The sequence below is a fragment of the Alosa pseudoharengus genome, unplaced genomic scaffold (genome assembly GCF_046254945.1).
Source record: "Alosa pseudoharengus isolate Yale_2024_CS ecotype anadromous, Long Island Sound unplaced genomic scaffold, YU_APseudo_1.1 YU_APseudo_1.1_scf_17, whole genome shotgun sequence".
Taxonomy (NCBI): domain Eukaryota; kingdom Metazoa; phylum Chordata; class Actinopteri; order Clupeiformes; family Clupeidae; genus Alosa; species Alosa pseudoharengus.
Genome location: NW_027468640.1, coordinates 16,703,398 through 16,730,697, shown reverse-complemented (window position 1 = coordinate 16,730,697; position 27,300 = coordinate 16,703,398). Strand labels below are relative to the sequence as shown.

Below are 27,300 nucleotides of genomic sequence, written 5' to 3'. Positions count from 1 at the left end.
AGGGGGAGGGGGAGCATTTTGGATCAAATTTAATTGAGACATAATAAAATTAATCTGAGAATGTAAAGCACTATACAGATTGTACATGAAAAAGTTGTCATTTTTGGATTCCCTATGGGTATTCTCCACAATGTGGATGGTGTTTTGGTGGTTGAAATTTTCACTCCCTCAAAATGGACCACTTGGTAATCAGGCACACCTGAACAAAGAATTTAGCTTTTGCTGGATTTGTTTTTTTACCCAGCGACATGGCCTGAGATTGGTATGAAAAATAGGCTACACTGAGACTCTGGAGGAAAGATCAGGCAGTGTGCCAAGAGAACTGCCCCAATAGGCATCATTAGACCATTAAACCATACAATGGTCCAAAACATACAGCCAAATAAGGCAAGAAATGGTTAACAAAGATCAATGTCAAAATTGTAGAGTGGCCCAGCCAGAGTCCAGACCTCAATCGGTCAAAAAAGTTGGCACAAGGCCCAGATTGCTGCTAAAAAGGTGCGGTCTACAATCATTGTGGAGACATGGAGAGGCTTGGTAGGTAATATAAGAACCATTTTGAGAGCTTTGATAGCAAATAAAGATGTTTCCATTGATTATTTAAAAAGGGTATGATTAATTTTGGACATGCCATTTTTCATACAAATGTTAAAAAAGATCAAAACAATTATTCTTTTGATTCAATTCAATTCAAATTCAATTCAAAGCACTTTATTTGTCCCCAAGGGACAATTTAAAAGGGTACATTACAGTAGCTTATTCAATATTCAAGGGACAACGGACACAATCAACAACATAACCAGCACGCATACTATACAATCAACCAACACATATTTCACAGGCACACTGGACAATCACACAATACACACCACATATCCTCATTCATCACATAGTAGTAGTTATAAAAGTTTTAAAAGTTCTTAAAGTGCTTCCTTAGTGCTTCAATTAAAAAAGAAAAAGTGCATATAGAGGCTATTACCATCATGTGTGTCGGGGAGTTCTTTGCCCCTCGCCCTCGTCCATTAATTCCGTATAACAGGACACCTCGGCGTCCGTTATCCCTTACTTATGGACGTGACAGTTTTGCGTGGTAATTGCCCACGATCGTTATATAAAGCTCTGTTCTCGCTGTCTAGCTTTCTCCCCTTACTTATCGCTAACTTACATATCCATCTGATTGTTTCTCGTCCCGTCTCCTCTCCTCGCTCGTTTTCCCTGTCAGGCTATAAGTGAGTCTCTTCAACATATTAACTTTAGGCCTAGGCCTACTCACTGACTCGACTTTATCAGAATACACAGATTTCACTGGCTGAATAGCAGCAAGCGAAATGATGGTTCCTGAAGCTACTGAAGTAGGCCTAAATGCTGTTATCCTAACCTACGAAACATTTAGCGCAGCTTTGAAATCGTCCGTGAAAATCTAAACGGAGTGTCTATTTACACCCCTGGTACGAATAGCCTTGGCCACACAGCTGAGCTATTCACACCCTGTGACATAACAACAAAAAGATGTTGCTCACGTGCACAAAAAACATGGCGGACATTCGTTTTTTCGTCAGCAGAAAGTGAAGAATTCTGAAAGGTTTCGCCACTAATATCTGTTCAGATTAAGTTTTAGATTGAAGTTGAGTTTTATTTTCATAATCTTGGTTTAGTGAACACATACAACCACATACAAGTCAGTCTGTTAGTCAACAACAATTTTGTGAATATGACATTCAGGCCTATAAACTATAAGTTTACCTGCAAACACCATCTAGTTGTGGAAGAAGATAGTGCAGTGGTCACAGACATGGTTTAGCATGTGGGAGACTGGAGTTCGAATTCTGTGTGATGATTTTTTGGCAGAGTGAGTGTGCATGTGTACCAAAGTCTCTGGAGAGAAGGCGCGCAATTTGAACAAGAAATCGGTTCTCAAACGGAAGTTTTGATTGCAACAATTAGCTAGTTCATGCACCAGGGTGTAAATAGCATACATTACTATATACTCCAGGGTACGAATAGCATCCACTTCTAACTATACATTAATGCAAACAGCATACCTTATTCAGAGTGTCTATTACACAGCTGAGCTATTCACACCCTGTTACGTAACAACAAAAAAACAGGTTGCTTGTTTTTTTTAAAATTATTATTACATTGTGTGATCAATATGCCAGAATAAATGCACAGGGGTGCAAATAGCATACACTGATATTTGTACCAGACGGGGTACTAATAGGACACATTGCTGTGTGCACCAGGGTAAGAATAGAATTTACTTCTAATTGCACCAGGGTACGAATAGCATACACTGCTAATTGCACCAGGGTATGAATAGTATACACTGCTAATTGTACCAGGGGTGCAAATAGCCTTACCCAAATCTAAATTATTATGGTCCGGATAGGATCGATCACGTCAGGGTCCGGACTCGGACAGCGGTCCGCCATTTGACGACCTCTGGTGTATAGGATTAGGTGTCATTATACTGTTACAAATTGTAACAAAATAAGTTTCAATTAACAGGATTTAGACACTTACCGGAGAGCAAGAAAAGGAGGTGGTGGAACATATCTGTTGGTGAAGACATCCTTAGATTACAAAGGTGCGGGAAAGGCTCTGCTTGGTTCACTGGAAAAATAGAATGTGAGAACAATTCATCAGCATCAGGTGAGTGGAAAGCAGAGCAATGAGTAGACCGACTTGGTATCAGATTTAGTCAAGGCAATTTTATTCCAGATTATGTTAAATACTATATATAATATTGTAGCCAACTTTCTCTTGTTTTAATATATTGTAGCTATGTTTTGAAACCTCTTCACTTCACACATGCCATTTATGGCATGATAGGCCTACTGTCAACAGTAAAAAAGGAAATAAATCTATTCTATTCTAAATCAAAAAGAACAATACGCATAGTATGTTAGGTGGTGATGTAGTATGAAACGGGTTGGAAACGAAGCACAGGACTTGATATTCCGATAAGTGCCTGTAAAGGAGATACTGAGCTATGCTTCACGCTTTTCAGGTATAGTGCTGTAATAGGAATGCTGCACGTCAACTCACACACCTTAGTAAGTATCTTGTTAATCTTGTTGGATTTCCATTCCGTAAGCATTCACAATAGGACATATGTAAATAGTACTTTTGTCTCTCTTTTGTTGTTTCAGATGGCTGTCCTTATATAGACAAGAACAAGCAATCATTTCATGATTTGTGTCTCTTTTTTTTTACAAATGCTAACAATATCTGATCGATCCATGGTTTCTCTGATACGTTTTTAATAGAACCTTAATAGAAAAGCTGACATAACATGATCTGTCACAAGAGATGTATTGCTATGAGTTGTAGCCATTGGCATGACAACTGTAATGTTACAGTTTTCAGTAATAAATAATTAACAATAATCATTATTATTACTTCCGTCAATAATGGTTGCATTTTGGCGCCGATTGGACAAGTGGGAAGCCTAAATGATTATGCTTTACTTACCAGTAGCATTCCAGGAACAATACTTGATCCCGGATATACTTACAAATGTTTCTTACTTTCTATGACAAAATGTAACTGTACACATTTGACATTTGACATGTAATTTTTAGGCTACTATGTTTATTTCACGGTTGTAGCCATATTTATTTATATGTACTTATATTATGTTACATAATTAAAACCACTGATGTCAAATTTGGAGTGTTAAGTTCCATCCACTCTTTAAGAGTTAATTTGATGCAAATGTAAACATTATAACTCATTAGTAAATGTGTTGCAAGGCATACAACGTCCTCACTTTAGATGAGCTCACAAAATATCATTAACTAACCACTTGTAACTGCTGAGTTAATTATGAATTATACTATTAGGAAGTGGTTTATAAAATATGTATCCTCACCCTAACTAATCATTAGTGCATGTGTATGTAACAACTGTTAAAGGTGCTCTAAGCAATGGCATGCATTTTTAAAGGCTTTTAAGGCTAAAATATTTTATGTCACTTACTGCAAACATCACCTAACCAACCGCTAGCTGTCTGTGTCCTGAATACAGTGTAAAAAAAATGTGATCTCTGTGGACAGCCCAGGCTCCAAAAACAACCTGGCCAAACCTAGCCCATAAAACATAACAAACTGTTCCAGCAAATCACAGATGAGATGTGCGTTTAGGAGAGTTTCAATTGCATGGGAGCAGCACGGGAGGGAGGAGGAGGAAGTAACTTGCTCTCTGTTTTGTTTGAAATTCAACAGAAGTGACGTTACCCAGCATCGCTTAGAGCACCTTTAAATAATGGAAATATTACTTCATCAACAAAATATTTTTGCATCATTTATTAAGTATTAACAGTAATTTATAAACATATTTTAGATATAGGCTTATTTACTATGAACAAACCATTTATACTGTGTGTACAAATACTTTATTTATGAGAATTAACATAGGTGAAATGCGTTACAAATAATGAACAAAGCATTTTGTAATAGTTTGCAACTCCTTTATAATGGGAAAATGATTTCATGTATAAGTCGTTGTTTCATTATTTATTAAGTAAATCATGTACTTAAACATGTTTTTAGATAGGCTTATTTACTATGAACAAACCATTTATAACTGTGTGAACAAATGCTTTACTGATGATAAATTATGTATAAATGACTAATGATGAACAAACCATTAACTAATAAGTAACAAATGCGCAACTGGCTGGGGCACACCGTACGCCGGCGACCCGGGTTCGATTCCCGCCCCGTGGTCCTTTCCGGATCCCACCCTGACTCTCTCCCACTCACTTCCTGTCATTCTCCACTATCCTGTTGCATTAAAGGCATAAATCATGAACCAAATTATTAAGAAATGCTATATAAACTATGAAATAAACTATTAGTTTATATAATTTAAGAATGATTAGTACACCATTTGAAAACAATTTGTTGCTAAATTATTAATTGTTTCTAAGCCATTCAGTGTGTGTGTGTGTGTATATATATATATATATACCCCATATCACCCCACTGTATTTCTGCGGAGTTTAGGTCAGGGGTCAGACCCCAAAATCATACTTTTTTCTGTAACTCTCAGTTATTTGCGATTATTAATGATTTTTTGGAAGCTGTAAGCTGTAAATAAAGGCTTTTCCACAAAGTATTTAAGAAATTTCAGTAGGCGCGTTCAATATTTAGTAAAATGAGTGCATTATTAGTAAAAGGTGCTCACACAGTTTAGTAAAATGAGCACACAATATACTAAATTGTGCAGACAATATAGAAATAAAAAAGAAATAAAATGAGACCACAATTTACAAAAATTCTCTAGATACACAGATATATATTGCAATGCCACTTCCTGGGCTCCGTACTACTAAAGGAGTTACAAATAATTTTTATTAGAACTCACAAAATATTTATGAATTTATATTTCCAGCATAGAACTGTTACAACTTAAAAATAATCACAATTTCACTTCAAACAGGGGATGCAAAAATGTGCTGCATATGATCTCTTTACACATTTAAAAATTATGTATAAGAGGTGAGGCTAATTTCAACCATGAACCAAGGGAAAGCTAAACTGGTTAGTCTTTGTATAATACTCCTGGGTGCAGTGAATATCACTATTCATTAAATGTTTACAAAGACCATAATCATAATATACTTGGGGGGCTCTCAATATTCAACTATGCTGACTTGACCCAAAAGAATGAGAGGGAATGACTATACTTGAATGGTATGGATGGAGCACCGTGCCACAGAGAATCTCAGGGGAGTAACCTGTGAGAGATAAGGAACTAAGTGTCCACAATCACTGAGTCTATGACAATGTACAGAGGCTGGGGTGTGACGTCTTATAGTAGACAATAGCCAAGCCTCTTTCTAGGTATTTAGAGGGTAATTATTTATAGGTTTCCCAGATTCCATTACAACAGAGTTTTTTATGTTTGTTTGTTTTCTTTTGTTTTGTTTTGTCTGACGAACAGGAATGATGGGCAGGGAGCATCTTTTCGTATGAGATGGAGCATTAAATGGCCAGTATCCTCACCTCCTCACTCAGACAACTAGGACACTCAGAGAGGATAACAGTGGCACATTATACTCAGTGGCCTATTGACATAAAGGATTTTTCACCAAGGACTAAACTTTACAGGTAGGCTCTTGGTTGTCATTTTAAATGTTTGAGAGACATACTAAATGTTTTATAAGACATAAGACATACAACTTTACATTACTTTTGAATGGTCAAATTTTTATTTTTAGATAAAGTTATTTGGCATGGAAAATAAATACTCAATTACTCAAGTTGGTAAACTTTCACCCAAATGGTTTACTCGTAACACTATTTTATTTCTGGTAACTTATTTGTAATGAATGTACTGTATTGATTTATTTAATGATCAATTTGAGTTTGTAGAAATGTTTTTATACAGACACACACACATACACACACAGTAATATTTTGGTGCTTGTGGTGCTGGTGTCTTAATTGGTAATGTTGGTATTGTATACATTGTGGTGTATTGTAACCATATCTTTCTAATTTCAGACAAACTGATACACATGGCTATCTATATGCTGTCCATAGGTCAGTGATATTTCTTGACCACTTTTTAATTCATTAACTTAATCTATCTGATCCATGAAACTATGGTATAGAAAAATTTTGTTAATAATAATAATAATAATAATGTGTTAATATTGCCTGAAGGCAGGAATAGAAAAGACTTTCCTTTTGTTACTTTTCTCTGTGTGACCGTTAAAGACATTGAACTTATCTCTGGTAAATTAGCATTGGCAACCTCCCAAAACACTTTGTTTACATAGTTGGCAGCTGTTAGGGCATTCCTACAATCTGGACCAACCACTAGGTGCGTTTTGCACCTTTGTGTCAGGGTTGCAGTATGGAGAGCTGGACCGAGGCGCAGGGCAAGTCGAGAACGAGGCACACTTAAACTTGAGAACAGGAATCTTTAATGCGAATGCACACTACAACCACGAAACAACAACAATGACCGACAGGGGACTGAGGGGAGACAGAGGGTTTAAATACACAGGGGTTAAACAAGGCTAACAAGGCACAAGTGGACAAGAAACAAGAGACAGGTGAACACAGGGCTGGAAATCATAATTAAACTAGCAGACTAATAATGAGGAACAGGTGAGGGGCGGAGACACAGGGAACTGAGACATGGCAAGACAAACAAAGGAGCACATGGCTGACAGGAACTAAAACACAGGGACAGGAAGTAAACACAGGAGCACATGGCACAGGAGGTAAACAAAGGAGGGACAGGGAACACAGGATCGTTACACTTTGTATACACAGTTGTAAGCACAGAGAGTAAAATTTGAAGATGACCTCAGGCACTATTATGATGGTCAAAAGCGTATTCTCATCATGACGCAAAGCATATTCCTATTGTACACTCAAGTTTTTCGCCCTGCCCGTCTTTTTTATTGAGCAATGCATTCAGGGGTATGGCAATTAATGGCCTTAGGTGTGGTCTTGGCGCATTATCAAAAAATCGCTATTTTACACTATCTAAAAAGCATTACGCCACTGACCAAGAAAAACCTTGTCTATAGTGAAAGGCGCATGTTAAGCACAGCTGAAGACACACTGTCACAAGATGTAAGCAGCAACTCCTCTGCAGGATAAATGTCCTTAGGTTTTTTATTCAGTCATTTGAATATTATTGGGGTAAATGACACAACGGTAAAGTTAGTTTCACTTTGCCAATGAGTTCAAATAGTAGATGAGTGCAGATGCGTATAGGCTATACTCTGCTAGATTTTAGTAGGGGAATGCCTGTTCCATACGGTATTGTGTGCAAGCAGATTCCTCGCTGACTATCAAAATACCGATGCTCTGTTTGAAGTTGCGCCCAAAACACACCCATGGAAGCGTAAGCGTTAGTTCTGTCAGGAAGACTTAATTGGTCACTCATCATTCATTACTTCCGTCCAATCACCTGTCTCCATCAGTCTTTATAATGACATTACTTTGCACCTGCCTGTTGCTTTCAGGTGCTGATTTTCGATGTTCCCTCCCTCCCTAACCACCACCAGTTTGGCCTTGTCCAGACGTCCGGGGGGTAGGCTCCGCCACCTGCCGTCGCATTCCGGCAGGATCTTCAAGAGTCTGCACATTCAGTGACCTGGACCGAGGACGAGGCCTACGCCAAAGACTATATTATTGTTACTTATGTATTTTGTGTATCCTTTGATGGATTAAAACATGTGTTAACTTTCATTATACTTCCCTGAGTCTTTCTGATAGAAATGACTGATTAAGAAACATAAGAACCGCCTTGTTGCATTTGATGAGAAAACCACCCCCAATGTGGAGTGAACAAACCCCTAAGCTATTCGCGGGTGACAATGCGTTTTAGATTACCGAGATAGGGCCCCTCAGGGTTTGACACAGGATTTATGTTCTCACTAGTTCTGGATTCATGGACTATTTAGCTGCCAACTTTAATTGTTAAAAATATGTGTTCTGCACAGTTGGAAAAATGTAATGTGCTATAGTTTTACTACTTTAGATAAGCATAGCAGGCCTAAGACTTAATCCATAATCCATAATTATGGCATAATCTCAAGTACACCTAGCTGTCTACCTCCAGTGCTTGTCACCCTTCAATACTTTGATTGACATTATGTGGTCAATGTCCTCTGCATCGAAGCTTGTCCCCTATTTCATCCTGATGTATTTTTTTTGATTTCCATCAATAAGATAACTAACTGATTACTTCTTTCTGTGCAGGTCTTGCCCTGCTACTAATGTGGCTCAGTGCCATGATGTGGAGGTGGCGGTGATACGGGTTGAAGCGGGTCCGGAGGAACAAAGGGTAAGGGCTGCCCACCTGTGTCTGGAGGGTTTCTGGGTCCAGAATTCTGCACTGACTGAACGAGCTGCTGAAGAAGATGGTCATGGTAGGCTAGAGTCTGTTGCTGACGAGTAAGCACCTGCCCATGAGTATCCATAGTAGCACCGAAACTATTGAGAGCTGCCATTATCTTTTCAAATTCAGAAGCGGCCACATTAATAGTAGTAGGTGCACTTGCTGATGTTTCCACTGAGTCGGTCATGGTTGAGTCTTCTGTTACACTCGGGTCTTGAACCTGGGTCTCCGGTGTGGTAGCCCTGGAACAATCCCCTGAACTACCAGGAACTGAGTGTGACTCAATTGCGAAGCAGCAGAAAGTATAGTTAAAGAGTTTATTCTACAAAACAGGTATAGTGCCAAAAAGCACAGAAGATAGTGTACACAATTCCAAAACAAAAATGTCAGTTCTTAATTCCTCCAACGAGGCAGAGAATTCAGGCAGAACAATCCAAAGGGTAATCCGAAGTCAGGGTCAAAAGGACAGGCAGTTAGCAACAAGAGCAATCCAGGAAAGGCCAACAAATCCACAGGGTAATCCAAAGGAAAAACAACAAAGTAGCAACAGTCCAGGGTCAAAAAACAGGCAAAGCAGTCAGAATACAGGTCTCAGCAGACAAAACTACAAAGTTACTCACGTAAGAGAAGACTCAACAAAGACAATGTGAAAAAAACAGCTTAAATACTGTGAGGGAATTGGCTAAACAAGTCACATGGCTGATAAACAGAGAACAGGTGGGTCAGTTAACAGGTTAATTAGGTAGGAAAAACCACAGCAAAGGGAATAACTAGATTTTTTGCGACCTCTAGAGGTAGCTAGAGGAAAAAAGTCCACAATCGTAACAGAATATCTGTTGGGGTCCCCGGTGCAGAGACATGCAATGCCACACTCAGGGGCGGAGCTACGTGGTGGCCAGAGGGTCCACGGCCACCACTTGTCAAAGCTTGGCCACCCTGCTGGCCCCCCCAGCTCTGTTCAGTGAAAAGTAAAAAAAAGAATGTCTACCGTTTTCGACGGCACTTTGCAAAGCAGGGACTGAACTAATTACTGCACTCTATCTACGACCATTGGCCCAGTAAGTGTAGCCCATGGTTGTGATCAAATCGTGAGTAGGCTAGGCCTAGTGCAGCAGCAGCAGCAGCAACATTAATGCTATAAGATGTTAGAATGTGTCACGAATCATAGCCAAGTGAGCTGTGTTGGGCTGTCCTTAGGTAGGCTCTGACATTGACGTGTGGGGCTAAACAGAAATAATCGCATGCCCGCGGTAACGTTGTTACAAAAATATTTCAATAAAATTAGGGTGAAATGCAAGCATGTTATTAGGCACATATCTCCGGATGGCTCCAATAAAAGTAGGCTAATAGGGCTTAGCCTAGGCTACTTTATAAAAAACATAATTGGCTGACTGCGTGTGGTTCTTGCCATGGCTGGTCATGCAGAGGCAGGCTGCTTTGCCTGAGTTCTTTATTACATTGCTCCAGAACTGTTCATCGCAGTGAGATGAACCCTTAATTGCGTGACAGAGCATAAGTTGGGCTTTCCAACGAGACTAACACTTGCCGATGCATTAGTCTCGTGCGATCAAGTATGAAAATTTAAAAAATCATGAAATTAAATCAAATTGATTCATATTTACAGTTCACCTGCGCACCCATTACTCTCGTTTGGATTACTTGCGAACCCGTGATCGCATAGATATAGCAAGCATATCAGAAGAAAGAGGAGACAAAGGGGTATCTATTGGTACCAAGTATATCGATGCTTCTGGGCAATAAAAACAGACAACGTGACTGCAAAATAACATCATGTACAAAAACCAACGCTGCACACCCATTACTCTTGTTTGAATTAGGCCCTACTCACGAACCCGTGATCAGATAGCTATCATTTGATACCAAGTACATCCTTCTGGGTTATAAAACAGTCGAAATGACATCAAAATAATAACTTCATATAGCTTCGACTTACCCCACGTTTTTGAGGGTTTTGTGGTGGCAAGGCATGTTCATAATCCAACGCTATCATGTGTTTCTCTATGGCAAAGTATGTTCATAATGCGGTTTTGAGATCCCAGCAAATTCCTGCATGGCATCCAATTCGAGACTCACATTGCATCCGAATTTATTCGACAAAGAAACACCTTTTTGCCTTCACTTTGTTCATGACAATGCAGTAAAAAGTTGTTTTAGAATCATCATGAGTGTACACACAGAACACCCAAACTCAGTCTGGTCAGATCAGTTCGTGTCACAGATATGGAACGCAGAAAGGGCATTTTTCATTACTAAATTAAAAAATGGCATTTATTTCTGTAAGGCGCCCACCACATGTCTGTAAATTGCTTAGCCCCAAAGCCCCCCTCCACCATAGTTCTTATATTGCCAGAATCAGGACAGTCTGCCCTACACATACATGAAAGTCATGTCCAGCTGACAGAGATACATTTCAAAATAAGAATGGTATAATATGCTTTTTGTCTTTGTATTATTTAAAATCAAAATTCAATCAATGCAAGTATTAATATGAATTGGTGACAGATCTGGGTAACTTAGACTGTTCTGAAAAAATATAGCATGTGTAAATGGCACTTACAATGACCAGGATAAATGCTTATAACTAATATAACTACCTAAAATAAGGTAGTGAGAATGGCCAAAAATAGAGTAGGGCTCATAGGGCTAAATAAAAAAAATGGCATTTATTTCCGTAAGGCACACACCACATATTTTTTCACATTTGCTCAGCCCCAGAGAATCCCTCCACCATGGCAATGATATTGCCAGATTCAGGACAGTCTGCCCTACACTCGTATGAGCTAGCTGACAGGTTGCAGTGGTGAGATACATGTCAAAATATAATTTTTATAATACACTTTTTGTATTTTTATTATTTAAAAATCTAAATTAAATCAATGCAAGTATTAAAACATGAAATTGTGGCAGATCTGGGTAGCCTAGACTCTGCTGAAAAAAAATTATAGCATGTGTGTATGGCGCTTACATTGACCAGGATAAATGCTTCTAACTAAAGGTAGTCAAAAAGCCCTTAAAACAGTCTAGGGTTCTAAGGGTTAATTTCTTAATTCAGAGCCATGTTACTTACAGCCAAGTACTTGGAGTGGAGATCAGAAAGAAATATAGTTTAGCCATCAGTATAAGATTAAATATCTGCATACAATATTTGTAGTATTTATTATTGTTCTTTAACATCATTTGAATAAGACTGATTAAGTAAGGTGCATTATCATAATGTACTTTTTAAAGCATTGGCCTATTTATGGTAAATGTGTTGGAGTGGACAACAAACTGACCTGTGTATCAGTGTTGGCTTTACGCAATTTATTGCCATTATTAAAATAGGCTATCCTGATATTCAAAACTTTTTGAGTAGTTTTCAAATAGTAGTTTTGATTCCCAAGTGCCACCCCACCCCAATAAAAAGTCTGGACCCAGCTGGCCGCCCCTATAAAATAATCCTGGCTACGCCACTGGGCACATTTCACATTGGCTCTTGCACAGGAGCATCCTCGGGCACACATGTGTTTTTTTGCAGCGACAGTATTTGCTATGTTTGAGTTCAGAAGGTTTTGCCTCTTTCAGCATCATGGTTGTCACCAATTTGCCTTTGACAAGTTGTCTCCCAAAATCAATGGCAGCTGGATAGGTTGGCTAACCCTTAATCACAGCCAACTGATGCAGGGCTCAGCGAAGGTGTAATAGCCTCCTGGGAACCAAGAACTCATCACCTGAGAGCTCCAAATCTGACCCCCCCTCATTCATCCCATACAAATTATCTCCTAAATTTTCAAAAAAATCTAAATATATTGGTCCTGGTGTCCATTATAATGGACATTCATAAAGTCACTATTATTTCAAAATGTAAATAACTTAACTTCTTTCAAAATGAATCATATGATTCCTGACATTTTCATTAACAAGACCATATATTGCCATCATAATGAATGCTTAATAAGAAGACACTATTTGACTTATCTCTCCTCCTTCCATAAAATTTGCTTGTTTTGATGTCAACCATTTTTGAGAACCAGGAAGAGGAGGTTCCCAGCAACCCAGCCAATCACATGATATATCATTAGAAAGTCCAGGATGTCCTCTTTAAAAGACCACAGGAATTGATAGAATAGCTCAAAGGGGTAAAGGGGTATGCTTCTAGAACTTATGTCCACTACAGAGGACATAGGTCTATGGATTGGTTCTCAGGAGGATATGAAAGCATCTTTAGTTGGTGGAAGGCAACGTATGTCTCCTTTGATGCTCACAAAGAGATGGGCTCACAGTGCATCTAGAGTACCACCAAAGTCACTTCTTCCCTTTCCTCGTAGTCTGAGCGAATTAGTGTTGAAGGTGGCAGTAAATAGAGCGAAAGCACATTTGGGATCATTTATTTGGGGGCAGTCGTGGCCTACTGGTTAGGGCTTCGGGCTTGGAACCGAAGGGTTGCCGGTTCGATCCCCGACCAGTGGGAACGGCTGAAGTGCCCTTGAGCAAGGCACCTAACTCCTAACTGCTCCCCGAGCGCCACTGTAGCAAGGCAGCTCACTGCTCCGGGTAAGTGTGTGCTTCACCTCACTGTGTGTTCTCTGTGTGCTCTGTGTGTTCACTAATTCACAGATGGGATAAATGCAGAGACCAAATTCCTTGTATTCACAAGTATACAAACCTGATTTATATTTGATGTACATTTACATATCGTATATCGTGAAATAGACTAAAAATATCGCAATATTATTTTTTGCCATATCGCCCAGCCCTATCTCAGACATGTTATCTCTGCTGAAGGGGTAATGCTAGATCCAGCTAAGGTGCAGACAGTAAGGGAGTGGCCTGTTCCCACTAGTCAGACTGAGGTGCAGAGTTTTCTTGGGCTAGCTTCATATTACAGATGCTTTGTGAGAGGGTTTGATTCCAACAACCTTAATGAGCTATGCTAAGCTAGGCTAATGGTGGGTGCGTCATTCTTATACACACACACACACACACACAGATGAGAAGGGTATGTATTATCTTATCTAACTGTGGGGGAGACGGCAAATGAGCTCAGTTCCCACAATGTTAGCGTGTTGCTTTACAGTTTTTCTCAATTGTTTACACACAAATACTGGTACTTGAATACCAGTTACAACATGTAACTCGTGCACCAACCCCCTGAACCAATTCTGCTAAACTACAAGCACAATTCCTGCTTTACACTCAAATTGCAGTTCTAAAACACACTTTTTTCAAAACACTACACACAATTCTCTGCATTTGGCACAATTTTCATGAAAAAAATGTCTTGTTTTCACAAGGAAAATACTGCCACTCAAATTCTAAAGTTAATTGCCCTACTATGCATTCTGACTCATCACATGGGCAAACACCTGTCACAGTTTTACAATTAGCAATCAGAGCTTTAGCATAATGCTTGTGATGTGGAAGAGGTGCTGTGGCCAGACCGAAACAGAAGAGAGGATGCAGAAGAGTGGAGAGGATTTTTTTTTACTGTAACAGTATACAGTACATTCTTCTGTTGCTTTGTATGTAGACCACTGTATGTGCATCTTTGTGTTGGTTGAGATGTACACTGTGTACATTGTTTTTTTGTCGGGAAAATAAAATATATTTCTTACCGTATATTTGTGTGTTCTGTGTATAAAAACAATATTCTAAAATATTTTACAACACACTTATGTATGTACTGTCTGTAGTAAGTGTAACACTGAACAATAAAAGGCCTTAGTCATTATGATGAATGGAGAAGAAGGGTTTTCCATTCATCATAGTGTTTTACATTGAGCACACGTTGTTCAACTGGTTCTTATAAATGTCTATTTATATGAATGTTTGTGTCATTTGAAAACAAAATACCATTTTGAGAAGAAATAACATTGTTTTGAATGTAAAGTTTCATTTTGCAGGAGATTTGAGAGGTTTTGCTTTGCTCATTGTGTGTGTGTTTTTGGATTTGTGTGTAGAGTTCTGAGAGTATGAGGCATGAGTATGCTCATTGCATTCAGCGCATATTGGAATTTTCCCTCCACAAGCAGACGTCAGTAAATTAGGGAATGCAATTGCGCCCACGGGCCGGTTCAGCGAAAAGAGGAGGCATGTTCCGGCGCAGACGTTCCCTGCTGATATTTTGCAGTTTTCAGGAAACAATTCCGCCACAGACCAGGAAAATCCTGGTCTAAAGTCAGTGGTGCAAATTCAGATGCTATTTTAAGGGTGCATGCATGGCGACAGGGGCACCTGCAGGAATGAATGCTATGCACACCAATCTACAGACACCCCCATGCACACAGCGAAACATTCAAAGCCTTAATAATATTTGTCCATTTCCCGGTTTTGTCCGTGCATTGGTCACCTAAAAAGTAGCCTACAGAAAGCATTATTCCAGCTGCGCTAAGGTTTTGACAAGCACTACAATTTGTCCTACCTTGTTGTTACCCATCTAAAATAACTCCAAGCTTTGCTTTGTTCCATGATGGCCTTGAAGTCTTGAGTTAGTGAATTAGCTTAAATCAGCTTATATTCAACCTGCAACCATAGATAGTAAAAGAAAGCTGCAAGTAGCCTTGGCTACAATTTCTGTAGTTGCTGCATCCATGCCTTGTTATTCTCTCTCCTTCTCAAGCAAAAGTTGTACGTGCATTAAGTTGATGATGACGTGTTTACAAACTCTGCTTTACAGAAAATATTGTAAATAGCCGACTGTCATGCAGTTAATGGCATACTGTGCAGAGTTGGAAAGTTAGGCCAACTTGGTGTGAATACACACAGAGGAAATTGTTTCTTGTTGTTTAGTTGCCTGATGGTAAGGTACGGCTGTAGTACACTAATGTAGCGTGTGCTGCAATACGCACGCTTTGCTCCTTTCATCTATACGGACGCAGTAGTTTCCATTTCTGCAAACCCTACATAATTACAAGGAAAAATATTACCACACGAGGGAAATTATTGTGGTAATATTAAGATGTGAAAAAATAGGCATAAATCTAGCGTACACATTTCCACGAATCATGGATGTGTTGATAACATAAATTAGGAAATATTAGAGGACTTAAGGAGAACTGCATGTTGAACTGCATGTCGAAGCCATTTAACCCAAATGCCCCAGCAGCAGTACGGGAGAGGAGAGCTTATCTGACAGAAGAGCTGCATCGTCTATAGTGAGGTAATGTGAGATTACATTGCAAAAATATCACCATGCATTCATAACCTCGTGATTCAGTGAGAGTGATCCCAAAACATCAGAAAGTATGTCTTTTTGACATTTCTGTATTACATTTTGTCAAGAAGAAAAGTCAATAGCAAATTCTTGCCAACTGAACAGACCATATAGCGCTGAACCGCTCCTGGTTGCGCTTGGCAAATCCGCCATCTTAATAGCAATCAGCTATGGAACAAGCGTGCCTGTTGTTAAAGGGAATGTGAGATGATGCACTGATTGGTTTACAGCACGTTACGCCCAAACCACACCCATGAGTAATGTAGCTACTTCAGACCACCCCATTTTAGATTTGTGTCGGGCGCAACAGTCATTTATTCTTCTTATCTCTTATTCTGCTGGTAAAATAGCAACAGCGCCCAAGATCCGCCCACAAAGCTGCTTGCGCTTTGCGTTTGATACTTGCGTTTCAGATTGTTAAGATAGCGCTCGTAGTGTACAAGGCTATTCGTAGCAGGGTTAGACACTCCGATTAATTAAACAAGAAAACTGCATGTGTCTTTCTTTCCTCCGATTGGATTTAATAAAATGACTGCGCAAAGTGGAAAGAGAAAAAATTCAAGATTTCGCCAAATTTGGTTATACTCATTTTGAGTCGATAAGTTGTAATACATTTCACGCATCTGCTTGAATCAAGGAAAGTGTGAATGAAGTGGATGTGTGTGTGTGTGAAAAAGCTAGATGTACCGTATAGCGGTACAAAATATGACCGCCGCTCAGTCCTGTATATCCGTTCCGCAAAAATTCAATTTGTCTCCATCTACTCCATCCCCCACTCTTGAAACTTTTGTGTATGCTTTTATTTTATTTTATTTTCCTTTATTTAACCAGAGGGGTCATATTGAGACTATAGTCTCTTTTTCAAATGGTCCCTGGTATGTATGTGCATGCCGGTTTGTGTGTGCGCGTGTGTGCATGCGTGTGTGTGTGCCTGCCTGTGTGCATGTTTGTGTGTGTGTGGATGTGTGTGTGTGTGCATGTGTGTGTGTCTGCATGTGGATGTGTGTGTGTGCATGTGTGTGTCAATTTGTCCGTTAGTTATGTATGTTCTCCCATAACAAGGTTCTAATCAAGATGGGCATTAGGTATTTGAATTGGTCTAACTATCGAGTTTCCTAATGAAAGGCTCTTCATATACAGTAATTTGTTTAGTGGTATAGAATAGAAAGAATAGTACGAATAAAAGAGGTTTTGTTCTGTACATTCCCACAAACTACATTGTGAGCAGTTTATGCTTAATGACTCCCCCTTTATGCAAGCGAAACATTTTACAAATTATCAGTTACGTGCGCATGTGTGTGTGCGCGTGTGTGTGTGTGTGTGTGTGAGACAGTATCATCCTCTACCAGCAGCCATTCACTCAACACCACCATCTACAGGCCGATGGCTGTACAGTCACTAAATGTACACATGCATTAATTTATTGTATAGCCCCCCATGGATGAAATTCCACGAAACTTGGCATACCTCCAGAGGATGTCAAGTTAATCATACACAAATCACAAATGACTGGTTATGGGCTATATTATATGGTTATTGGGGGAGGGGTGGCCCCCGGGGTCCAAACGTTTTCTTTATGTAAAAGCCTAGTGGGGCTACATGCCCACCAAGTTTCATGTGCCCTGGTGTTTCGGTGTCCCGGGAATCGTTGACCAAAAATTCCGGAAGTAGATGACGGAAGAAAAAAAGTAAAAAACACTAGCTGCACTAGTGGCGGTCATAATTATTGCACAGGTGGGAAAGCTGGATCATTTTGCTCTTGCCATTAATCTTTTTATTTTATGATATACATATTTTTGTCAGAAACCTCTATACAAGATATGCAAACTGGTTAGTACAACAGATAAAGTTAAATACATACAAACAAACACACACACACAGAGACACACACACACAGGCACACCACACACACACTTACATACAGACACCATACACGTTCTCTCTTATTCCAACATATTCACATTCCTCACAACTTATATGCTTTGTCCAATAAATACATGGATAAATAAAGTTATAAATAATCACTGACACTACATAATGAATGATACAGCATAAAATTATACTATTGGTAATTTCAATAAAAACAAAGTCCATTGCAACCCCTTTTCCTGTGTTTACAGGCCTTCAGTCAATCCGGGCTATGCAAATGTAATGCCTGTCAAATGTCAAAAGTGGAAACATTTCCTTCATGGGGAGTTGATGGGGAGTATTGTGGGGGGGGGGGGGGGGCAGGTACACGGGGCGTCTACCAGGACTGCGTGGCAATGATGGCCAGGAGGGTGAGGCTGAAGGTGGTTCCAAAACTGATCCTGCTGGTGATGTCTCCTGAGCTGACGGCTGCAGGGCGACAAACAATGTTAAGTGGACAATGTTAGGTGGACAACACCCAGATTAGGTAAAAACGTCATTTGTTCACATAATAGGACAGACGAGAACACAATGTAATAACACCCATTAATGGTTTAGGCAGGGCAATATTGGTAGATAAGTTAAAAAAATATTTGACAACAAGCATTGTTTCACAAAAAAGAGATGCAGTCACATTAGAAATCTAGACCGCTGGTACCAAATATCTCCATATAGCACTCACAAAGAAATTAGAGGTGGCTGTCAGTTAAGAAATGATTGGATTGGATATAGTGTTCAAATAAACTCACCTGTGCCATTCACTGAGACAATGTTAATAGTCAGGTTGCCACTTGCTGCTGCTCGCACCATGGTGTTGTATATGGCGGTTGCACTTGGTAATGTGGCGTTGTATGTGAAGTAGAGGTTTGATTGGGTTACATAGGAGTTTGCGTAAACTGTCCCATCCCTGAGGAAAAAAAACGTGGTTAATTAGAAGGGCTTCACTTGATTGGTTGACACCAAGTAGCAACTAAGTACAATCCATCGGGGAATTTATTTGAATATAAATTCAGAACATGTCAAAATAACATTGATGCTAGTGCTACTTTCATGTTTATTTATGTATAGTTATGAATGCTTTATAGCATTCTTATGAATGTGTTTATAATGATTAATGGGTATTGGGTTTATAAGTGTTACCTGTGTATATTTTGGGGATAGCATATCTATACAATATCAATAAAAGATCATTAAAAGATAATTACGTGTATGTTGTGGGGTTCAAAGAGACAAAGTTTGTAGAGTAATCTTCCAAAAAGAAGGGCTCCAGCTGAAAAGGGGAATCAAATAGAGTTAAACGTCATTCAGACTGCAAGCGACTAGTGAAAAGAGACCAAGTAATGTTAATATAGCCAAATTCAACGAAATAACCACTTGTGACCCGAATCATTACGCACCAAGTTAAAAGGATTTCAACTTGATTTGAATTTCAATTTGTTCTTCTTAGAATGATTTCAACAATGTATTGGCCTATATGTAACCTATATGCTTTAGACCTAGACTTAACTAACTCGTACTTTTCCCAGACAAACATTGTATAATCAATACAATCTTCTATTTTGTCATAAATTTATTATTGCAGACTCACCTCAGATTTAATTTTGGATGTCGTATCACGGTAGGCAGTTGAGTTGACAGCGGCCAGAGTAATGGCAGAAGACTCATTGGTGATGGTGAACGGAACATTGGCAATCATCTGTGGCTCGTCTGTGAAACAAAATAACCTGTGGTAAGTAATTGTACGTGTGTGGTGTGTGTGTGTGTGTGTGTGTGTGTGTGTTTGTGTGTGTGTGTGTGTGTGTGAGCATAAAATGCTACAGTTAAGATCAGTCTGATGTTTGATACTTAGCTTTGTTAAAAAAAACGAGAAACTCACGGAGAACAGAGATTGTGCTTGTGTCCACAGACAGGTTGGCGGGGCTGGGCTGCTCTTTCAGTTGCTCGAGCACCTCCGTTGTGTCAGGGACAGTGCCTGGTACAGACTGATCAAACTCCACATTCATCTCTGCCTCTGTGTTGTCTGCGCGATAACGGGCCACGGCCCTTTTTAGAAAAAGAGAGAAAATAAAACTCATTATGAATGTGTTTGTTGAACGGTCGACTTTGATCATAGCCATGGCCATTACCATACGCAAAATAACTGGTTGTTGCTGGAAAAAATGAGTAGGGCCTAACTTACCTCAGCGATATGACAACGACTCGGAAGAACCTTGACCCATATTTCGCTTGGTAGATTGGTGTGGACTGTGAACACAGAATTATCATTAGGCTATTGGGAACGAATCCAGTCTTATAGCATTACAAACAATATTATCTGTCTTATTACACGGCTCTTCACAAGGCAAGTAGAACGCTCCATTGACTTGAATGGGTTCTAGCGGTCATTATTTCCGAGGAAAGGACCTCTGAAAAAAATAATGACCGCTGTCAATGGCAACGGAGTTTGTGCTTCTAATTCAGGTATTTCATATCACTACGCAAGAACTGGAACTTCATTCAAAAGTGAAAGCAGACAGTTCTGCCCTACAAAGCCAACGTGCAGTATCTACGAAAATTTGATTGAACGGAGGATATGCCATTTTATATTGGTGTAAAAAAGTGAATTTCACAAAAAATGCAGTTACTGCACTTTGGCAGAGTTGATCCGCTGTGTTCTAAAGAATGTTTGAGTCAAGTTCAGCGTGTGGTGTTCCAAACTATTTGTTTCTCAGCAAATGCCATTGCTGCGCGTCGTGGTCCGGTTGCCCTGTCGGGAGTTATTTTCCCAATAATGACCGGTGTTCTATACATTATCCCTTACTTATTATATGTATATATTATATATATATGTCTGATTTAATGTCTTCTTTTCAAAGGTAAAACATTTTTTGTATTTTAGGCAAATCAAATGACTTTAAGTGACTGAAACAGGAATTGTAAATTAGCCTTACCCAGCTAACAATGGAAGCAGCTAGCATCTGGTAAGCTTCAGTTTTGGGGTTGCTGTAATCAGCAATGTAGGTTTTGGTCATCACAAAGCTCATTGTAACTATGTAACGTGGAGTGGTCATTGGAGATGCTGCTGTTGTTGTCGTTGGCGCTGCTGTTGTTGTTGTCGTCGTTAGCGCTGCTGTTGTTGTTGTTGGCGATGCTGTTGTTGTTGTCGTTGTTGGCGCTGCTGTTGTTGTTGTTGTCGTTGGTGCTGCTGTTGTTGTTGTTGTCGTTGGTGCTGCTGTTGTTGGTGTCGTCGTTGGCACTGCTGTTGTTGTTGGCGCTGCTGTTGTTGGTGTCGTTGTTTGCGCTGATGTTGTTGTTGTTGTTGGCGCTGCTGTTGTTGTTGTTGTCATTGGTGCTGCTGTTGTTGTTGTCGTTGGTGCTGCTGTTGTTGTTGTCGTCGTTGGCGCTGCTATATTTGTTGTTGGCGCTGCTGTTGTTGGTGTCGTTGGCGCTGCTGTTGTTGTTGTCATTGGTGCTGCTGTTGTTGTTGTCGTTGGTGCTGCTGTTGTTGTTGTTGTCATTGGTGCTGCTGTTGTTGTTGTCGTTGTTGGCGCTGCTATATTTGTTGTTGGCGCTGCTGTTGTTGTTGTCGTCGTTGACGCTGCTATATTTGTTGTTGGCGCTGCTGTTGTTGGTGTCGTTGTTAGCTCTGCTGTTGTTGTTGTTGCCGCTGCTGTTGTTGTTGTTGTTGTTGGCGCTGCAATATTTGTTATTGGCGCCGCTGTTGTTGGTGTCGTTGTTGGCGCTGCTATTGTTGTCGTTGGTGCTGCTGTTGTTGGTGTCGTTGTAGACGCTACTGTTGATGTTGTTGTTGTTGACGCTGCTGTTGTTGTTGTCATTGTTGGCGCTGCTGTTGTTGTTGTTGTTGGCACTGCTGCTGTTGTTGTTGTTGGCGCTGCTGTTGTTGTTGTTGTCGTTTCCGCTGCTGTTGTTGTTGTTGGTGCTGCTGTTGTTGTTGTCGTTGTTGGTGCTACTGTTGTTGTTGTTGGCGCTGCTGTTGCTGTTGTTGTTGTTGGCGCTGCTGTTATTGTTGTTGTCATTTCCGCTGCTGTTGTCGTTGTTGGTGCTACTGTTGTTGTTGTTGGCGCTGATGTTGCTGTTGTTGTTGTTGGCGCTGCTGTTGTTGTTGTCGTTTCCGCTGCTGTTGTTGTTGTTGGTGCTGCTGTTGTTGTTGTTGTTGTTGGCGCTGCTGTTGTTGTTGTTGTGGTTGGCGCTGTTGTTGTTGGTGTCATTTTTGGTGCTGCTGTTGTTGTTGTTGGCGCTGCTGTTGTTGTTGTTGTTTCCGCTGCTGTTGTTGTTGTTGTTGGCACTGCTGCTGTTGTTGTTGTTGGCGCTGCTGTTGTTGTTGTTGTCGTTTCCGCTGCTGTTGTTGTTGTTGGTGCTGCTGTTGTTGTTGTCGTTGTTGGTGCTACTGTTGTTGTTGTTGGCGCTGCTGTTGCTGTTGTTGTTGTTGGCGCTGCTGTTATTGTTGTTGTCATTTCCGCTGCTGTTGTCGTTGTTGGTGCTACTGTTGTTGTTGTTGGCGCTGATGTTGCTGTTGTTGTTGTTGGCGCTGCTGTTGTTGTTGTCGTTTCCGCTGCTGTTGTTGTTGTTGGTGCTGCTGTTGTTGTTGTTGTTGTTGGCGCTGCTGTTGTTGTTGTTGTTGTTGGCGCTGTTGTTGTTGGTGTCATTTTTGGTGCTGCTGTTGTTGTTGTTTCCGCTGCTGTTGTTGTTGGCGCTGCTGTTGCTGTTGTTGTTGTTGGCGCTGCTGTTATTGTTGTTGTCATTTCCGCTGCTGTTGTCGTTGTTGGTGCTACTGTTGTTGTTGTTGGCGCTGATGTTGCTGTTGTTGTTGTTGGCGCTGCTGTTGTTGTTGTCGTTTCCGCTGCTGTTGTTGTTGTTGGTGCTGCTGTTGTTGTTGTTGTTGTTGGCGCTGCTGTTGTTGTTGTTGTTGTAGGCGCTGTTGTTGTTGGTGTCATTTTTGGTGCTGCTGTTGTTGTTGTTGGCGCTGCTGTTGTTGTTGTCGTTTCCGCTGCTGTTGTTGTTGGTGCTGCTGTTGTTGGTGTCGTTGTTGGTGCTGCTGTTGTTGTTGTTGTCTTTGTTGCCGCTGCTGTTGTTGTTGTCGTTGGTGCTGCTGTTGTTGTTGTTGGTGCTGCTGTTGTTGGTGTCGTCGTTTCCGCTGTCGTTGTTGCCGCTGCTGTTGTTGTTGTTGTTGGTGCTGCTGTTGTTGTTGTTGGTGCTGCTGTTGTTGGTGTCATTGTTGGTGCTGCTGTTGTTGTTGTTGGCGCTGCTGTTGTTGTTTTCGTTTCAACTGCTGTTGTCGTTGGTGCTGCTGTTGTTGGTGTCGTTGTTGGTGCTGCTGTTGTTGTTGTTGTCGTTGGTGCTGCTGTTGTTGGTGTTGTTGTTGTCGTTGGCGCTGCTGTTGTTTGTGTCGTCATTTCCGCTGTTGTTGTTGTTGTCGTTTCCGCTGCTGTTGTTGTTGTTGGTGCTGCTGTTGTTGTTGTTGTCGTTTCCGCTGCTGTTGTTGTTGTTGGTGCTGCTGTTGTTGTTGTTGTCGTTTCCGCTGCTGTTGTTGTTGGTGGTGCTGCTGTTGTTGTTGTTGTTATTGGTGCTGCTGTTGTTGTTGTTGGTGCTGCTGTTGTTGTTGTTGTCGTTGCCGCTGCTGTTGTTGTTGTAGCTGTTGTTGTGCCTGAAAAATCAAAAAGTGATTTCAGTGTGATTTCTACTTTTACTTTTATGAGTGTAAATGCAAACAGAATAACGAGAATAAAAACTGACAAGCACGAGGGTATCTTAGGAAATGAACACCTTAGTTTACTTGTATAGAAATATTTGATTGGCTACCTTCTGATTGTCCTGAACCTTCTACAGTTTCCCGCCGGAATCGTGACAGGGTGTCTGAAGACTTCTTCTTGGTAAATAGGCCTTCCTCCTTTGATGCAAGGTCATGCAATTCACTTTTGGGGCTGAACCTGCTTGTTGGAGTGACCAATATGAATTCAGAATCCTCCTCAAGCAGGCCATTCTCTGTGTGACCATTGTTTCTGGAGTCTAACACAGTGCGAGAGCCTCTTTCACTTAGCAATAGGTGTGACCGCTCTAGGTCGCTGTAGAACTCAATGTTGGAGTTGCGCTGGCTTGGTAAACCCTTGATGGGAAAACACATTAGTAGCAGGGCAAGACCTGTACAGAAAGAAGTAATCAGTTAGTTATCTTATTGATGGAAATTAAGAAATACATCAGGATGAAATAGGGGACAAGCTTCAATGCAGAGGACATTGACCACATAATGTCAATCAACGTATTGAAGGGTGACAAGCAGTGGAGGTAGACAGCTAGGTCTACTTGAGATCATGGCACAAGTCTTACGATGGGTTTCCACACAGCGAAACACCTCGAGAATTCCGGCCAGCGAAATTTTGCTTTGGGGGCGTGATGGCCAAACCGCTAACCTTTTGACTGCAGTGTCTAGCCAGTGGTGGCAAGCGAACTAATTAGGCTAATCAGCTGGTTCAAATGTTTAAGTACTTAATGAAGATATCCAGGGGTCTTTATGCCTCGACTAAGTTGATGTTGCCTAAACTACAATTCATGTTCATTGAAACAACAACGTCAATAAGACATAATATATTTCATCTTCACCTGTGTTGCAGCATGTAGCCTAGCTGTCTAACAGTTATAGAATTAAAAAGTGTTCAAGAAATATCACTGACCTATGGACAGCATATAGATAGCCATGTGTATCAGTTTGTCTGAAATTAGAAAGACATGGTTACAATACACCACAATACCTACAATAGTCAACCAAACCAATTAAGGCACCAGCACCACAAGGATATATATATCGTTGTCTGTGTGTGTGTATACAAAGATTTCTACAAACTCAAATTTATCACTAAATAAATACATGCATTACAAATAAGTTATCAGAAATAAAATTGTGTTAAGAGTAAACCATTTGGGTGAAATTTAAGAGTTTATCAACTTGAGTAATTAAGTATTTATTTTCCATGTTGAATAACTTAATCTAAAGAAAGTAATGTAAAGTCGTATGTCTTATGTCTTATCAAATATTTAGTATGTCTCTCTAAGAAATGACAACCAAGAGCCTACCTGTAAAGTTTAGTCCTTGGTGAAAAATCCTATGTCAATAGGCCACTGAGTATAATGTAACCCTGTTGTCCTCTCTGAGTGTCCTAGTTGTCTGAGTGAGGAGGTGAGGATACTGGCCATTTAATACTCCATCTCATACGAAAAGATGCTCCCTGCCCATCATTCCTGTTTGTCAGACTTGTTCTATTTTGGTTCTCTTTTGCGTCCTCAATACATCATGCAGGTTCTGAGTGACGTTGTCACTGTCTGCCCATCGAATTATCCACTCCTACACATCTTAGCTATCTTCACAATCTAGTTTTGGCTTGGCTCTGTATCCTATCGCAACAACACCTTTCACAAAACCTTTCAACCGGTAACACATTGAAACACCTTAGAGAGCGGAGACATTCAGCAGGGTGAGGCTTATTATGCAACAGAATCATAAATCAATGGAACATCTCCGATGATTAATCACATCTAGGGTAAGACACAAATGTGGTATGTTTCTAAGCACTCACATATGTTTGCATTATGTGACATAGTGTTACATAACAGCCAATGAATCAGAAACTGTTAAGTTTTCATTAAGATAGACTATATAGTCCACCCGCCCGATTTCAAGTTCCATTTTTACCAATGTTTGGTCAATTTATGGATATGGACATGTTACGCTACAAAACTTTTTTAATTATTGTGGATTCGTGGTTCGTGGTTCTTTTTTGTTTGTGTGAGAACCCTAGCTGCTGCATTTTGTATCACCTGAAGCTGTTTGATGATCTTTTTAGGAAGGCCTGCGAAAAGCTCATTGCAGTAATCAACTATGCAGGAGATAAATGCATGAATGAGTTTTTCTAAGTCATGTTTTGACATCAGCCCTTGAAGTTAGGCAATATTTTTAAGGTGCTAAAAAGCTGATTTAGTTATCGCTTGCATGTGGCTGTTGAAATTTAAATCACTGTCAATTAATACACCAATACTTTTAACAGTATCCTTTGCTTTCATCCAAAGAGAGTCAAGGAAAGAGCGGCAAGCCGAAGTCTTTCCTCCTTTTTACCAAACTATATATATATAATTACTTCAGTTTTTTCTTTTTTCAGCTGCATAACATTTTGAGACATCCAGACATTTACATGCTTTACAAGTGGTTAATACTTGATAATTGTCTATAATATGTTTATAGTTTTAGTAGTCATATAGTAGTTACATAGTTATATATAATATGTTTTACTGTCAATACTGTACATATAGGGAATACAATAAAAAAGAAAATATATTGTTTAAAAATATGTTTTTCCTCCTTTCAAAAAACAAAACAAAAGAAAACAAACAAACACAAAAAGCTCTGTCACAATAAAATCTGGGAAACTAAATACCTACATTTTTATATTCATCCTACCATCCGGGAGGGGTTTTATTGTTCAATTTATTAAAAAGAAACATAGGTCAAGCAAGAGGCTTGGCTATTGTCTACTATAAGACGTCCAGGCGCATAGCAAGCGTGGGGGATGTGGGTGTTATAACGTACACACTTTTGCTGGAACATGATTCTATCCCCCACACTTTTTGTCAGATTAAAATGAAAGTAAAATATGGAAATAAACGCTCCCGTAAAGAGTTGGAACCGTATCTACCATAACGCACACACAAAGAGACACAAATAGGTCTGTTGATTTGATTGAATGGTCATCCAGCCAATCACATCAAGTTAGCCAGTGAAGAACCAGAGCCGCTCTGATCAAATTCAAAGTGTGCATCTTTCAAGGTGCTGCTGCTTGGGTCTGCATTAAAAAGTCTGCAGTGAGCAGATTTCAGGTAGAATTGAAATGATAATTGTTACCGCATTATGCTAATTTAGTAAACCAAAATTCACTGTCTGACTGACAATGTATAAATGCAGAGAGTCAAAGTGAAAGCGGGGGTGCGCGCACCAAGGCACTTGTTTGTGCAGAAAGACCTTGGCTACTATACTGTTCTCAGAGCATTTTGCTTTCTCTGTCTATGATCTGCAGCTTTTCTCAAACTATGGGCCTCCTCAACAATTAACCTACTGGTCCACGTAGCCGCGAAATTAAGTTATGGCCGGTGCTGGAGATCTTAAATACGATCGCGTTCCATTTAGAACACCTTATTTTGATCTTACAAACGGAGGCGTCAAGACACATTTGAGTTCTACATCTGAGAACTAAGATTTCCAGCATGTAGAACTCAAATAGAACGCTTATGAGCGCTCATGCAATGTGTGTGTCCCTGCAGCAAGT

At 40.1% G+C, this 27,300-nt stretch overlaps 1 protein-coding gene and 1 long non-coding RNA gene across 2 annotated transcripts; one reads left to right on the top strand and one right to left on the bottom strand.

Annotated features, from left to right (window-relative positions):
* Positions 1 to 6,019: 6,019 nt before the first annotated feature.
* Positions 6,020 to 8,446, top strand: LOC143127989 (uncharacterized). Its single transcript, XR_012987766.1, has 3 exons — positions 6,020 to 6,116; positions 6,513 to 6,551; positions 7,994 to 8,446. It is a non-coding gene; the product is annotated as an uncharacterized LOC143127989 (long non-coding RNA).
* A 9,386-nt stretch (positions 8,447 to 17,832) lies between these two features.
* Positions 17,833 to 24,685, bottom strand: LOC143127019 (uncharacterized). The gene is made up of 10 exons (XM_076288320.1): positions 24,661 to 24,685; positions 23,839 to 24,130; positions 21,637 to 23,237; positions 20,923 to 21,593; positions 20,172 to 20,236; positions 19,869 to 20,035; positions 19,581 to 19,699; positions 19,198 to 19,262; positions 18,742 to 18,899; positions 17,833 to 18,421 (listed from the first exon to the last, which is right to left on the bottom strand). The coding sequence occupies exons 1-10, from the start codon at positions 24,683 to 24,685 to the stop codon at positions 18,330 to 18,332; spliced, it is 3,255 nt and encodes a 1,084-aa protein (XP_076144435.1). The 3' UTR covers positions 17,833 to 18,329.
* Positions 24,686 to 27,300: the final 2,615 nt, after the last annotated feature.